Genomic DNA, 17,199 nt, shown 5'->3' with positions numbered 1-17,199 from the left:
AATTCCCTTCACCCCTTCCCCCCCCCCCTCCATCCCGGTTGCCGGGCGGGGAGTGTCTCCCGGGGCCCTGGGTGGGTGAGAGTGGACAGGGAGAAGGCACTGACCTCGGCCCCATTTCTCCTGCGGGCCGGGCATGGAGCTGAAGCCTCTCCTGCAGCTCGGCTGCGATTGGTGAGGACGGCTATCTTGTGGATCCTCTGCCACCGCGCTGCACTACGGGAGGGAGGTCAGGTGCGTGGCACGCTGGATGGGTGCCGGTCCTTCCGCTGGTGGGGGTGGGGGGGAGCACATTTCTTAAAGTTTATTAGGTAAATTTTTTTTTTTAATAACAAAAGTGGGTTTATACAGACCACGGGCGAATGGCGAGTAGGGTGGACCTAAAATTGTCGCGCTGTCGTGTACCGTTTTGGCTCTGTCGAGGGCATGGTACACACAAACACATAAGCATATAAACATATACACACAAAGAAACCGAGTGTTCTAGTAATATATACTAGACCAAGTGGATCCATTAGGCCCATTCCTCGTGGAGTGGGGACAGGGAAGGGGAGAGGGTGTCAGTGACCTGGGCCCCGTTGCGGCAGCGCTGCAGCCAAAGCGAGCCATGGACCCAAAGGCTCTCCTGTATTGGTCTAGCACCCTCATCCCCCTCCCCACTCAATCCCCCTTATCCCCCCCCCCACTCAATCCCCCTTATCCCCCCCTCATTGACCCACTCCATCCACCACTATCCCCCCTCTCCTCCCCCACACGCATTCCCCCCACCCTGCCCTTCCCCCCCACTCTCACCCCCCCTTACCCCGCCCCAACCCCCACCCCATTCACCCCACTCTCCCCTCCCCCATCCCCACTCTCCCATCCCCCACTCTCCCCACTCCCCACTCTCCCCCTCCCCTCCTCCCATCCTCCCACTCCCCACTCTCCACCCAAACTCGGCCTCCACTCGCACTCCCCTCCGTGGACCCATTGGCGGCGAAAGTCATTTACCAGTGGCCGTGCGTGCAGCGCTGATTGCCGGCGAGACCCGGCGGCTGGGGCCCGGCGGGAGCTGGGAGTACTCGAGGCGGGCAGCGCGGCAGGTGGAGGAGAAGTAGGAGAGCGGCCTTCAATCAACGGGGTGGATGACCTTCTCCCTCCTGCTCTGAGTCTCCCCAGGGCCGGGTGGGGGCATTACTGGGTACCTGACCATTAACATTTACTGAATTCACTGTTATATATATATATATATATATGCTATATATATATATATATATAGCATATATATATATGCTATATATATATGTGCTATATATATATGTGCTATATATATATGCTATCTATATATGCTCTATATATGCTATATATATATATAGCATATATATATAGCATATATATATAGCATATATAATAGCATATATATAGCATATATATATAGCATATATATATATAGCATATATATAGCATATATATATAGCATATATATAGCATATATATATAGCATATAAACATAGCACAAAAAGTAAGGAAATTTGTGTTTGGTAGATTATTTCTTTGTTGTAACAATGCTTCTTGGCAATAAATCTTATACCGTTGGAAAGCCTGTTTATTTCCCTTTTAAATGGTGCCACATTTGTAAGGAACATGCATTTGTGGGATGAGCAGCAGAGCTGAGTATATGGGATGCGCCCATGAAAAATTTGCCAAATCTTCTCTGCCAATGCCAAACAGCTTATTCTGCCATTGACTCTTGTTCGGTGTTGTTTGGTGGATTGGATGATTGGTCTGAAGAAACAAGACATATTGGCAATTTAACAATTTATTCATTTAATAAACAGGAGCCACAGTGGCGTGTGGAAGAACCATACACAGCCACAACAGCCTGGCACCTCCTCCTCATGCTGGTCACCAGCCTGGTCACACACTGTTGTGGGATGGCATCCCATTCTTGTCAGCACCTGGGGGTACCAGAAGCTCAAAACAAGAGTCAATAGCAACAGCAGAATAAGCTGTTTGGCATTGGCAGAGAAGATTTGGCAAATTATTTTTTTTAAGTAACAAAAGTGGGTTTATACAGACCACGGGCGAATGGCGAGTAGGGTGGACCTAAAATTGTCGCGCTGTCGTGTACCGTTTTGGCTCTGTCGAGGGCATGGTACACACAAACACATAAGCATATAAACATATACACACAAACAAACCGAGTGTTCTAGTAATATATACTAGACCAAGTGGATCCATTAGGCCCATTCCTCGTGGAGTTGGGACAGGGAAGGGGAGAGGGTGTCAGTGACCTGGGCCCCGTTGCGGCAGCGCTGCAGCCAAAGCGAGCCATGGACCCAAAGGCTCTCCTGTATTGGTCTAGCACCCTCATCCCCCCCCCACTCAATCCCCCTTATCCCCCCCCCACTCAATCCCCCTTATCCCCCCCACTCAATCCCCCTTATCCCCCCCTCATTGACCCACTCCATCCACCACTATCCCCCCTCTCCTCCCCCACACGCATTCCCCCCACCCTGCCCTTCCCCCCCACTCTCACCCCCCCTTACCCCGCCCCAACCCCCACCCCATTCACCCCACTCTCCCCTCCCCCATCCCCACTCTCCCCTCTCCTATCCCCCACTCTCCCCTCCCCCCACTCTCCCCTCCCCCCACTCCCCCCTCCCCCCACTCCTCCCCTCCCATCCTCCCTCTCCCCCCACCCAAACTCGGCCTCCACGCCCACTCGCACTCCCCTCCGTGGACCCATTGGCGGCGAAAGTCACTTACCAGTGGCCGTGCGTGCAGCGCTGATTGCCGGCGAGACCCGGCGGCTGGGGCCCGGCGGGAGCTGGGAGTACTCGAGGCGGGCAGCGCGGCAGGTGGAGGAGAAGTAGGAGAGCGGCCTTCAAGCAACGGGATGGATGACCTTCTCCCTCCTGCTCTGAGTCTCCCCAGGGCCGGGTGGGGGCATTACTGGGTACCTGACCATTAACATTTACTGAATTCACTGTTATATATATATATATATATATATATATATATGCTATATATATATATATAGCATATATATATGCTATATATATATGTGCTATATATATATGCTATATATATGCTATCTATATATGCTATATATATAGCCTATATATAGCATATATATATAGCATATATATATATAGCATATATATAGCATATATATATAGCATATATATATATAGCATATATATAGCATATATATATATATAGCATATAAACATAGCACAAAAAGTAAGGAAATTTGTGTTTGGTAGATTATTTCTTTGTTGTAACAATGCTTCTTGGCAATAAATGTTATACCGTTGGAAAGCCTGTTTATTTCCCTTTTAAATGGTGCCACATTTGTAAGGAACATGCATTTGTGGGATGAGCAGCAGAGCTGAGTATATGGGATGCGCCCATGAAAAATTTGCCAAATCTTCTCTGCCAATGCCAAACAGCTTATTCTGCCATTGACTCTTGTTCGGTGTTGTTTGGTGGATTGGATGATTGGTCTGAAGAAACAAGACATATTGGCAATTTAACAATTTATTCATTTAATAAACAGGAGCCACAGTAGTGTGTGGAAGAACCATACACAGCCACAACAGCCTGGCACCTCCTCCTCATGCTGGTCACCAGCCTGGTCACACACTGTTGTGGGATGGCATCCCATTCTTGTCAGCACCTGGGGGTACCAGAAGCTCAAAACAAGAGTCAATAGCAACAGCAGAATAAGCTGTTTGGCATTGGCAGAGATTTGGCAAATTTTTCATGGGCGCATCCCATATACTCAGCTCTGCTGCTCATCCCACAAACGCATGTTCCTTACAAATGTGGCACCATTTAAAAGGGAAATAAACAGACTTTCCAACGGTATAAGATTTATTGCCAAGAAGCATTGTTACAACAAAGAAATAATGTACCAAACACAAATTTCCTTACTTATTGTGCTATGTTTATATATAGATAGCATATATAGATAGCATATATATATAGCATATATATAGCATATATATATAGCATATATAGCATATATATAGCATATATATAGCATATATATGTGTTTAGCATATATATATATAGCATATATATAGCATATATATAGCATATATATAGCATATATATAGCATATATATGTTAAGTAATGGATGAAATTCCTTGTATTTCTTCTGTTTTTTTTTGTTTATTTTGTTTTTTAATTGATGTCTTTTAACATGTTCGAAATAAAATTAAATGAATGAATGAATGAATGAATATATAGCATATATATTAGCATATGTATAGCATATATATATATAGCATATATATATAGCATATATATATATAGCATATATATATATAGCATATATATATATAGCATATATATATATAGCATATATATATATATAGCATATATATATATATAGCATATATATATAGCATATATATATAGCATATATATATAGCATATATATATATATATGTGTGAATTTAGTAAATGGCACGAACTGCAGCCATTAAAGGAAGCAATTAATGTTAAGGGTGCTGGACGGTGTGTAAATCAACTTTGCTGTTTTGTCCTGGATGGTGTCAAGCTGCATGTGTATTATTGGAACAAAACTTGTCCAGGCAAATGTAAACTTCAATCATACACATCCATTGTGCTCTGTAGACTATGGAAATGGATGTCATTCATTACAGAATACCAAACTGGTCGCCTGCTCTAACAGTCACAGCCTTTATGTGGCTGATCCAGTTCAGTTTCTGAGCCCCCTCCCAGAATGTTAATGGCCAGGTACCCAGTAAGGCCGTGTAATTTCAAGGGTAGATGGCTCTTCTACATGGTAATTCTCAGGCACTTTTGTGCTGTGAATGTTACTTGGCACCTGCTACGTGCCTGATGTGGACTGCTTTCTTTCTTGATGATATGCAAATGGCTTTGAATGTTGTGCAATCATCAGTGAACATCGACAGTCTGTACTTGAGATGGACGGAAAGTCATTGATGTGGATGGTTGGGCCCAGGACTGCTCTGAGGAACTTTGACATTGAAGTTATAGAGCTGGGTTGATAAATGTTCAATTACAACCATTTTCCTTTGTGTGAGGTATGACTCCCTTTAATGATAATTGACATTAGTTCCACCAGGGTAGTTTCATGCCACATTTTGTCAAATTTTGTCTTGATATCACTTTAATTTAACCTTTCAAATTCACCTCTTTGTTCTAGGTTTGAAATTAGACTGTGGTAAGATTTGGACCCAAGTTGTGAATTCCAAATTTAGCATTGGTTATTGGTGCTAACTGCCACCTGACTGTAATTTACCAAATGATTGAGAGTAGACTGATTGCATTAAACCTGCCTTTTGTGAACAGGATGAACCTGCTCACCTTTTCACAGTGTTGCATAAATGCTGAACACTGGAACAGCTTTGGCAGAGTATGGCTAATTCTGGTATGCAGGTCTTCAGTAAATCAGCCAAGTTGTCATTTGGTGCCATAGCCTTTACTCTATCTCGTGACTTCAGCTATTTCTTGATATCACATGATATAACAGCTTCTTCCCTACAGCCATTAGGCTATTCAACACTACAGCCTCAAATAAGCACTGAACTACATAGTCTAAATAATTGTTATTCTTTGCACTATTTTATTGTTTTTTTATGTGTACGTTTGTGTGTGTGTATGTTCATATATATATATTGTGTGTGTCTGTGAGTGTGTATATGTACACACACTGAACTTGTTTTCTCATTTATTGTATTGTTTGCAGTGTACTATTGTTTACATATCCTATTGTGCTGCTGCAAGTAAGAATTTCATTGTTCTATCTGACATATGACAATAAAACACTCTTGACTCTTGAAATCTGAGACTCCTCTATTCCTTTCATGGGGGCTACTCTCATACTGAAATGGGACAAGTGAGCATTTCAATTTTATATCTTACAGGAAAAACAGAAATATGAAGTTATAAGTGGAATATTAAAACATCCTGATGAAATGATAGAATTCTACAGCAACTTGGTGAAGCAGTACCCGTCAATTATTGGTCTGATAGACCCTCTCCGGAAAGAGGTTAGTAACTGTTATATCAGTAAGTCTGAAAGACAAAAACATTAGAACCTGATGTAAGATAAATAAACAGTGAATATAGAATGTGAACTACTGTTTCATCTGGTTCAAAGCTCTCCTTTTTATTCAATTGACAGAGGCTTCAAAATAATAACATATGAATGGAATGAATTTAAAATAATAAATATCCCTTTGTCCCTTTGTCCTTTCTGGAATACTTACAAAGAATAGATCAGTAATAGAATAGTATAAAGTCAAGGTTGTTGTGCAGAATCTGCTGAAGACAGTCAGAGAGTGGTGAAGGTGTGGAATTCTCTGCCTCAGAAGGCAGTGGAGGCCAGTTCGTTGGATGCTTTCAAGAGAGAGCTGGATAGAGCTCTTAAGGATAGCGGAGTGAGGGGGTATGGGGAGAAGGCAGGAACGGGGTACTGATTGAGAGTGATCAGCCATGATCGCATTGAATGGCAGTGCTGGCTCGAAGGGCTGAATGGCCTACTCCTGCACCTATTGTCTATTGTCTATTGTCTATAAATGTCATGCCTCAAATGGGGACTTTTCTGACGTTACAATTGGTCAGAAATTTCAGGAGAAGAAAACTGCTGGAAAGATAATCCATAATAGCTTTCAAAGGAGAGAGAAAAAATTGAAAATTGTGAAGGAGAGAGAAATATCTGAACAAAGGTTTCTGGAGATGGTAGAGAAAAGATAAAAGTTTAAGAACAAAAATAGTCTTCTAAATTATATAATCTTGTTGTTCACATTAGTAATTGGTCTATGTTATGATACTGCTTCTTAGTCTTAGATATATAAAGTTACAAGAAACCGTCCTGCAGCTGGGTCATTAAAATCTCTAATATTCCTTCAGATGTACACAAAAAAAATCTCTTGACACGGTTCTGAAGACATTCAGGGAAATTCTTCCCCTATCTCCTGACTGCTACTTATCTTCATCAATATCAATAAACACAACTCGACTGTTATCATATTGCTGATATATGATCATGCATACTCAAATTGGATGCTCATTTCCCATAGTATAACAATGATTTTGCTTACAAAGTACTTTGGGGGGGAAATGCAGTTTATTTTCTGTAAAGCGTCGTAGAATGTCCTGAGGCCATGAAAGACACTATATAAATATAGATCTTCCTCGAAATAAAGGCTTTCTTTTAGAAAGCTGAGAATGTGGAAGAAACTCAGTACAAAAGCAACAATATTAAAGGGGGATTTAGTCCAACGCAGCCACTTAATTCAAACAGGGTACAGTCTTTCACACAACAGACCTGACCTGTTGTGTTCTGCTTCCAGAGAAAGATCAATAGATAATTGCAACAGCATTTCTATTATGACAACTAATTGCAGACACTCCACTCCACACAAGGAAATCATATCTTCTTTTGTGCTATGGATTTACTCTTTTTAATAATAAGCAATATTTGTCTTCGAACATGGAGAAATATAACAATTTTACATCCATAATGATCTTAAGTTCACATACAGTTCAAGCATCATTAATTTGCAGTTATGGAGAGGGGGAGGAGGGATGTCTCTGAGCTGTAAATAAAATGATCAGTTTGATGAGTGAATGGGAGCAGTTAGACAAAATAAGGTAAAATGCAGACCAGCTAAATATGCCAGCAGGGTAGGTTGAGCCATACTAAAAAAAACAACAAGACACACAACTAGATAAAAGTTAACATAAACATTCACCACAGCAGATCCCCCACGTTCTTCACAGCGATGGAAGGCAATAAAGTCCAATCTCCTTCCTCTATTCTCCCACGGTCGGGGTAGTCGAACCATCCGCAGCCGGCGGTCGAAGCCCCCGTCGAGGCAATGGAAACACCCGCGTCGAAGCGGTCGAAACTCCTGCGGCCTGGTCCCCGATGACGGTCTTCACCAGAGACCAAGGGCTCCGCGATGTTAAAGTCTCGTAGGCTCCCACGGTTAGAGCTCCAAAGACGACCCCCCGACAGGGATCGCGAGCTCCATGATGGTAAGTCCTGCAGGTTCCCGCGATGGAGCTCCTGATCGATCTCCAGCAAAGGCTGCCAACTCCACAATATTAGGCCACTGTGGACGGAGATACGATACGGAAAAAAATTGCATCTCCGTCGAGGTAAGAGATTAGAAAAAGTTTCCCCCAACTCTTTCCCCCACCCCCCTCCTCCCTCCCCCCCCCCCCCCCCCCCCCCCCCCCCACACACAAAATAAGCAAAAGAACACTAAAAAAACATACATTTAACACATACAAAACAGACACAAAGAAGGAAGGGACAGACAGACTGTTGGCGAGGCAGCCATTGCTGGCACCACCCAGTAAACAAAGTAATGAAATATTGCCTTAAATGCCGCCATGGCTGGTTTTCCTCCTTTAAACTCATTAAAATGGAAGAGAAAATGCTGAAAATACTTAACAAGTCAGAGAGGACCTATAGAGAGAGAAAAAAAACCCACTTTAGATTGATGATTTTTATTGAGACTTGGCATATTTACAAAACTAGCATGTTTTAAGATACAAAGGAGGGAGGAGAAAACAAAGAGGATGACAGTGATAAGCTGGAGACAAAAGGAAATGCCTATGCTGCTGGCTGAAGAATGGCAGTAAAGGCTTTCAGCTTGCAGACGATCCAACTGGAATGGATGTAAAGAGTGAATGAATAAGGACAGATACCGAGAAAAAATCAATGCCAGAACTGTGACATCCAGAATACTTGAGAATAACTGGTAGAGAGTAGATGCACCTGCTCCCTCAAGCCAACCCTGCTATCCAATATGACCAAGGATGATCTCTCTTGGACAACTCCTCCTCTTTGTCAATTCCCCAATCTTGCAAAACTTCACCTATATATTCTTGAAATACTTGCAGTAATCTTGTCTGCACAACCCCCAGACATAGTGAATTCCAGAGATTCATGGCCTTCTGTGAGTTTAAATAACTGCCCTCTAATTTGTTATTATATCACCTAATTTTAGACTCTCCCTCAAGTGGAAACATCTCAAAGTCCATTTTGTCATGGCCCCTCAGGATTTTGTATGTTTCAATAAGATCATTCCTCATTCTTATAATCTGCAGTGAATATAGATCTGACTTTTTTTAGCCAGTTGTGATAGGAAACCTCTCTCATCTATGGAGTTAGTGAATCTATTCTGGTCTGCTTCCAATGTAATACACCCTTTCTTAAATAAGTACTAAATTACTTAACTGACCTGCATGATAACTTTTTTATGCTTCATGTACATCACATCAAGATCCCTCTGTACTCCACACATTTGCAATCTTTTGAGATAATTGCCTTCCTTTTAATTCCATCTAAAGCATTGCATAGCCATATACTTTCCTGTATTTAATCCATTTGCCAAGTTTTTGACCACCCACTCAACCTGACATCATTAAACTTAATGCTGAGTCCTAAAATATGTTCTCTATCTGATCAGAAGATCAAATGCTGTTCATTCAGCTTACAGTGGACTTCATTAACATGACTAGAAACTCAGGATCATCAAAATGGACTGAATTAAGGGTTTGCAAAACAGTCACTTGAACATACTTTCTTTAGAGTTCAGAGATGCAGCGCGAAAACAGGCCCTTGGGCCCACCCAGTTTTCACTGACCAGCGATCGCCCCATACGCTAATCTACACATGCCATGGACAATTTATTTTACAACTTACCAAAGCCAATTAACCTACAAACCTGTACGGCCTTGGAGTGTGGAAGGAAACCGGAGCATGCGGAGATAACCCACGCAGCCACAGAGAGAATTTACAAACTCCGTACTGACAGCAACCATAGTCAGGATCGAACCCGGGTCTCTAAAGTTGCACCACTGTTTTCCTTTGCAATGGTTTTCCCCTCTGCCTTTGGACAGAATTCTCAGCACATCTGTACTATTTCTGCATTCACCACCTCTCCTCCCAACTAGAGCAAGACTTCCCATTGCCCTCACCATCCTACCCTCCATGTTTAATGGATGATCCTCTAAAATGTCTATCACCATCAACATGATGCCATAACTGAATGAGTTCCACCAGTTGCTCTTTTTTTTGGAATACATCTGCCTCTCCTTTCCTGGCATCTGACAATGAATGGTCCCTCTCAGAATCCCTAGTTCACTCTTTCTCCACCGACACTTACCAAGGCTGCAATCCCTGCCCTTTTTACCTCTCATCGTCCCACCATCTAGGAAACCATCACTCTTCAGTATTGAATTCAATGATTTGGATCAGAATTGGCCAGTGTTGATGAAAGGTCTTCAACGAATAATATTAACTCTCTCTCTTGTCGTGAATGCTGTTTGATCTTCCAGATATTTACATAATTTTCTTCAGTATTGTCTTGTTTCTCACATTTCTCATATTTATTTTCTCATTCATCTTTTTCTACATGCATTTCCTTTGGAAAGATCAATTATAATTAACAAGACTACACCAGCCTCATTCAGCTGGCAGCACCACCACTTGCATCTGTCTTAATATGTCATGTAGCTCACTATCAAGCATTGATAACTTTCCTTTAAAGCGTTTTGTATGTTTTACTGCATTTAGCTACAAAATGAATGAAAATTGTATTTAATTATTTGGGTTGTAAGAAAATTAATCTATGCATTTTATATCAAAGTGGTAATCCATTTATTTTTCTTTTCAGGATGGGGAGCAGTGGAGTAAGCTGAGCAGTCTTCTTAGTCCCCAATGTTATATCTTGGCTGATGTTGCTTCAAGATCAATAGACAAGCTCCTAACAGAGGGCCTGGGTGAAAAGCTATACAGTGGTTTAGTCGTGCACAATGCCAATCAAACCACAATTTCAAATTTGATTCAAATAGCAAAATTGATGGAAGGTATGTTATTTATGAGCTAAGAACTAAAACTTACCATTACTTTTTAAATATTTATTAGTGGGCATGTGGCATTCAATTTCTCTTCACAAAATAATTCAAAATGGTCCAACAAAAAGGTCCAACATTAATAAAATAAATTTCATGAGGCACCTGTAAAACAGAAAATGTGACTGAAAATGTAATTGAAAGTATATTTGAAAATGTTGGTTTTGTAAAACCTTTTGAAGCTGAGGAAAGGTATAGTTGAGTAAATGAATTTGGGGCATTTGTTACTGAGAGGTGGCTATAATCACACAATTATACAGTCGAAGGTGGGATAATTATTTTAAACACATTTGGGAAAAACTGGCGATGTGAGGATAACCCTGGATTAAATGAGGTTACAAAACTAGAATAGATTAGGTCAAGGAGATACCTGAAAAGTAAAGATGTTGAAATCCATGCATAGAGTCCCAGTTATTCAGTGATGGTGAAGAAGAATTTTGGTGATAAATAGAATATTTTGACAAAAATGCTAGAACAATTCAGGAGTCTAAAAAGAAAAAAAAAGAAACATCTCAGGTCAGAAACCCTCAGAACTGGGGAGGAGGAAGGTGAAGGGGTTTAATTTTCAAAACACAGCTAGAGGGGTGGAGGTCTGTGTTAAACAAAAGGCTTTATGGAGATTGGATAAGACAGATCAGCCGATGAAGCGCATGAGCATTGAGGGTGTCAGGGGTCATGGGGGAAAGGCAGGAGAATAGGGTTGAGAGGGAAAGATAGATCAACCATGATTGAATGGCGGAATAGGCTTGATGGGCCAAATTGCCTAATTCTGATCCTAGAACTTAAGTTTGGGAAGCAGTTTTTTTTAAATGAAGAGGAAAGGGGGCACTGGGCATCATGAGAGACAAGGAGAGAACAATTAAATAAAATAGATTAAAAAAATAATGTTCATTTCATAAGGTTGAAAAGTACCTGAACAGAAGATAACATGCTGTTCCTCTACATTACATTGAGCCTCTCTAAAGCAATGAATGAAACTGAAGGCAGATAGGGTGGAATAGAAGTGGGACTGAGAATTAAAGTGGCATGCGACACTGCATTTGCCACTTTGGGTCTGCCACACTTGGGTCTGCATTTGGTTTCTCAAATGTAGAAGAAGTCACATTATGCAGTAGAATAGATTGGATGAAGTGCAACTATGCCCAGAATGATCAAATATTTCCAATTCTGGGTGAGTTGGACCTATGTTAGCTAAAATTTAGTGGGAACATTGGTGCAGTTATGAATAATTGCAGAGTGATTGCAGTTGTTTTTAGGTCAGAAAGGTCCACTTTCAAGAACTTGAGACTCAAGCACAAAAGTCTAGAGCAGTATTGAAGGAGATAGTGTCTTTTGGATCAAGTTGTGCAAATGGTAAGATGCGGCATTTGCATTAATTGACTTTGAACACGCATAATAAGTAATTGGACTTAATACAACACTACAATTAAGTAATTCGTTTACTTCCAGCTTCTTCTCCCACTGTTTTTTCTAAAGGAGTGGTTGGCTTGTGGCACCTTCTGGATAAAGTTAAATTCTCCTTTCGACCTGTTCAACCAAAGCATCCAATATAACAGCTGAAGATTGTAGATCCAGTTTTCGGCTGCATCATATCAAGTCAGAATTATCTTCACAATGCATTCCTCCATGTAGCCTTTCCCTTTTAGTATCTAACTTTTAAATACAACAAGCTGGTTTAAGCTGGTGCCAACCTCTCAAAACATTGATGATTTGATTAAAAAATGTATACAGTCAATCTGTAATATGAAATAGCACGCAGCCTGCAGTGGTTGAAGGGGCACATATTACATTAATTTCCAATCTCCACATCTTGTTTCTGGTGTTATACAATTGAATTTTTACTAATTTCACTACATAGATAGTGTATGTATAATTTTTGTTAAATAATATATTTAAGATAATCAGATTGATGGGTATGCAATTCCAAACAATCTGCCTTGGGACAAGTTTGTTAAAATAAATATATTTTCACTTAACTAATCAATTTTTTTTAACATTCCAGAAAATAAGTGCATATTTATATCTGGTCTGACAGACGAAGAAACCATGGATGACAGCATAGCTGACATAGTAAGCACGCAGCTATATCAACTGATTTTATAGAATATCATCAACCACAGATATCCATTTGCATTTGTGTCATTTCCTGCCACAATATTAGTTTTAGTATTTATACAAAATATTATTCCCGTCTGAAAGTTTTCCATTCTTTTGATCAGCAGTCAATAGAAAATTTCTGTCATGTTATTTCAGCTATGCCCTGCATTTTTCAAAATGAGTCAGCTCCAGTGACTGGAATAGGTGACATAAATTTACAAAAATTCTGGGACTGTAGCTTTAGGGATTTAACTTTTCTTGTGAGAAAGTACAGATCACTATGACAGTGTTTAGCTGTTAATCATTTAGAATGTGTGCCTGGAGAATGTTTCTCTGAAGAAGGGTCGACCCGAAACATCACCCATTCCTTCTCTCTGAGTTACTCCAACATTTTGTGTCTATCTTCAGTTTAAACCAGCATCTGCAGTTCCTTCCTACACAATGTTCCTCTTTAAGTCCACATTAAAAATTGTATTGTGTAGTGTCAACACAAACTGGTGAAAAATATCCAATTCATTTAAGTCCAATGACTCCGTTTACTTTAGCTGGTTTAAGTCTATAGAATAAATTCATTGCAGCACCATATGTTCTCGTTTTTATATTTACCTGGGAAAAATTAATAATGTTCAAACATTTTAGCAAAGCGGTTCAGAAGTCATAGTTTAATCCATAATGTTAATATTTTAGACTTATTTTGTACTATATAATTTTTGCCAGATTTCTGTAAAATGGTTGATAACTTCTGTCATTAGCATTTAAATCAAGTGCAGGAGCCTAGAATGAATAGATAGTTTCCCTGCTATAAACAATTCATTGTGCTTTTCAGCGAATTCGTTTAATGACAATATCTATCCATATCCTTTATGCTCCTTCTGTATGGGCAGATACTAAAATGGTTCTTTTTCTCTAACTTTTTTTTACGTGGTATACATGCCAATAAGGAGGATTCTTCAATTTATCAGTACTTATTTAAACTGGCTAGTGTTGGTCTTAGTTGAGAATGAATTCCATTACCTCCCCCCCCCCCCCCCCCCCCCACACGTGATTAACCAGCTTTTGTCTATTTTGAATTCCTAAAACTTCCAACTAAATACATTTGTTGGTTTTCATTCCCTTCAGGCTGTTGGTCTAGGGGCCAGGTTCATCAAACTGGGAGGTCTATGTCATGGAGAGCGGGTGGCAAAATACAACCGTCTGCTCGCCATTGAAGAAGAATTGGCTCAGAGGGGAGCATTGGGTATGAGCTGCTTCATTTTATTCCTTTTCAGTTTGCAGAGAATGGGAGACAAAGATTATGGGAGGAGTGACAGAAATTGCGCAGCTAGAGGGAATGAGAATTCTGCGAGTCAGCAAATCACAGTCTCTCCAAAAGAAAAGAAAGCATTTGCCAAAAGCTGCATTGGTCCATGTAACTGACAACTTAATGGTACTGGATGTACATAAATACCAATTGTCTTCAATCAGGGGACTATATCTACAATCACTTTATTATTATACTACTGAATTTAGTACTTTCACATCAATAATCATCCGCTAAATTGAAAGCTAGCATTATAATAATAGCTGCTATTCTCTAAATGCTGTAAATGTTAACCGATTTATGTTTTTCACTTTGTTCGCTATAAACTAATGTTTATTTAAGTGTTGAAAAATAAAAAGTCCGTTCAAATTTACAGCACATGAGTAATTGTTTATATGTAAGAAATAATTTTATGAACACAATATTAGTAATAGTTTGCTGTATTTTTAAAAAGCAAACCTGGTGTTAATTTTTTAGTTGCTAATACCACACAACTATAAATTCAAAGTATAATTTTAACCCCAACCCCATTTAGCTCTAATTTACTATTTTTTATAGGCAAATCACCTGAACATGAATTTCCTGTCATCAGTGAAGAGCAGGAAGATCTTAATCCAGAAATGAATCCAAGCAACTAAATTAGACTGTAGACGCACTGAGTTGAAGCAAGAGACTCCGTATCAAAGCATTTTATTTGAATATGAATGACGTAGCGTCCCAAGCTAATGGTGACATGTGAAGGTGATTGCACATATTAATTGATGCAGCTATTAACATTTTTATACATTATAGCAATTACCATTATCGCGTGAAGGTAATGTTAATTCACTATACAAATTGCCAATATTTTTATAACTTGAAAATGTATAACTTTAAAGTTGAGAATTTTGCCTTTGCTAAACTGGAGGAATTTCTGGATGAAGTTACACTGTCATTTTCATGTTGAAGCAAATTAACCTCAGTCACCATTGATCAGATTTCCAAGTGCATTAAAGCCAAAAATTAGCAGTTTCTCCAGAAGACAGTCTTGCATTTAAAAGTCACCTTCAATCTTAACCAATTGATGGTGACTACTTTTATAAGTGCTTTAAATTTTATTGATTATATTTACACTTTGTTTAAAAACTAGTTTTCTGCAAAAATCTTCCATTTATGCAAACTCTTTGTAACACCCTGCTAGTTAGGCACTTTGTAGATATCAATCTGAAACCACAACATGTAGGCTAACGATGTACTTGATTAAGTAATGCATTTCCATATCACTAAATCATCCATTTCATTTGTTATATTTACTGGATATAAATATGAAAGTTAGTAAGCATGAGGTTTTATAATAGTTTTCCATTCTCTATCAGAAAGAAAAAGTTATAATATATTCTTACTGAGATCAACTTCACCCAATTTTGCATATATCAAATTCAAAAGAGCTAAACATGTGCTTTTTTGTTACTCAGCTGATTATTAGAGAATTTATCCTTTTTAATATAACCGTTTCTGCTTTCCAAATGTAAAAAAATGTTCACTAAAGGTCAGTTTTACCCCCCACTGAGTTTAACGTGTCATTTTGTAGCTGGAAACAGGACCCAGCGTCCCGCTACCTGGAAGCAGTAATGCACAGAATTATCGGCCATCCAACTTTAGTGTTGGTTGAGTGATAAATGTTAATGAGGAGATAAATAACTTTGTTAATAAAGAGAGCTACAGAAAATGTTCTGTATCTCGAACAATTAGAGAGGTTCATTAGTTTATTGTCCTATTCAGAAGTCAGCAGCTCTGGCAAAGCATGTCACCCAGAGTGTTCGAAATCAAATCAGCCCTTCCAACAGTATTTGCAAAACAAAGTTGGACGCCTGTGATAGTGGAAGATACAAATGTGACCCATTTAATTGTATGGTCGTAAATTATTTAATGATAAAGATTGTAAAAGAGTTCGACATCTATTGTATATATGCATTGATAGTTATATTTCCATTGAGCATGTTCAACAAGTGACTTGAAAAATGCTTCCATTTTTCAAGGCTCTCCAGAAAATACTGGTCTTTGCTGGGATGTTTGCACTGTGTAATCTGAACCTTGTTATACCTATCAAAAATGTCCACCTATCAAATAAACTTGATAGTGATGGTGGCTGTTTACCGTCTAGACCAACCCTGCTTTAGCATTGTCAGTGGTTAGTCTTAAATATAGACTAATTTTAACAAATCTTCTGCCATTCTGAATAAACCACTTTTAATTAAACACAGCACAGAATGGCAATAGAACTTTGTGTTTCTGGTTAACACCAATCAGAAATTATTACATTTTTCCAAAAGTGTTGATTTATGCTAGGTACATTTTATCAAGGCCAGCAAGATCATTAATATCTAACCTAAATGCGAAAATATAATCACCAGCCTCATTAGGATATTGCCAGCATGATGCGAGACTGCATGTCTCAAGTGGATCCCAAAAAAGTCAATAACTATTGGGAGAAGGCAGGTAGCCAGCAGCATCCTACTGTTATAACTGTAAGATGAGAGGATTATATCAGGTCCTCCAGTCTCCACTGTAAGTAACATGGCACCCTGGGGTAGAAACTGGTCCTCTTTCATTAATGCAAAATGTGTGTACGAACATCAGCCACCAGTTGCATTCGCTACGAGTCATTAGATCTATAGATCTAAATGTATTGAATACTGCAGTGTCCCTTTTTTCAATTAAATTGCTGAATTTTCTACATGTCTGCTTCATGTTGAATCATAATTTACAAACTGAGCTACGTGACGATTACTTCATATTAAAAGTCAAGTAAATGGAGTTATTAAGAATAGTATCTTTGGTTCATGATCTCACAAAATTGAATGTGTGCCCAAATTCAGAAACTTGCCAAATTTGTTTCCTTTGTTATACCTTG

General features: G+C 39.5%; 1 protein-coding gene across 2 annotated transcripts in view; it reads left to right on the top strand.

The window, feature by feature from the left end:
• Positions 1-16,985, top strand: part of eno4 (enolase 4) — a 57,031-nt gene extending 40,046 nt beyond the window's left edge. For both annotated transcript variants that reach the window (XM_078413448.1, XM_078413447.1), the window contains 5 exons: positions 5,902-6,027; positions 10,672-10,864; positions 12,912-12,979; positions 14,126-14,243; positions 14,865-16,985. In XM_078413448.1, the coding sequence (XP_078269574.1) occupies positions 5,902-6,027; positions 10,672-10,864; positions 12,912-12,979; positions 14,126-14,243; positions 14,865-14,944 (585 nt within the window). In that variant the 3' untranslated portion in view covers positions 14,945-16,985. The remainder of the gene's footprint in view (positions 1-5,901; positions 6,028-10,671; positions 10,865-12,911; positions 12,980-14,125; positions 14,244-14,864) is intronic.
• Positions 16,986-17,199: the final 214 nt, after the last annotated feature.

The sequence above is a fragment of the Rhinoraja longicauda genome, chromosome 16 (genome assembly GCF_053455715.1).
Source record: "Rhinoraja longicauda isolate Sanriku21f chromosome 16, sRhiLon1.1, whole genome shotgun sequence".
Taxonomy (NCBI): domain Eukaryota; kingdom Metazoa; phylum Chordata; class Chondrichthyes; order Rajiformes; family Arhynchobatidae; genus Rhinoraja; species Rhinoraja longicauda.
This window is presented reverse-complemented; position numbering and strand designations above follow the sequence as displayed.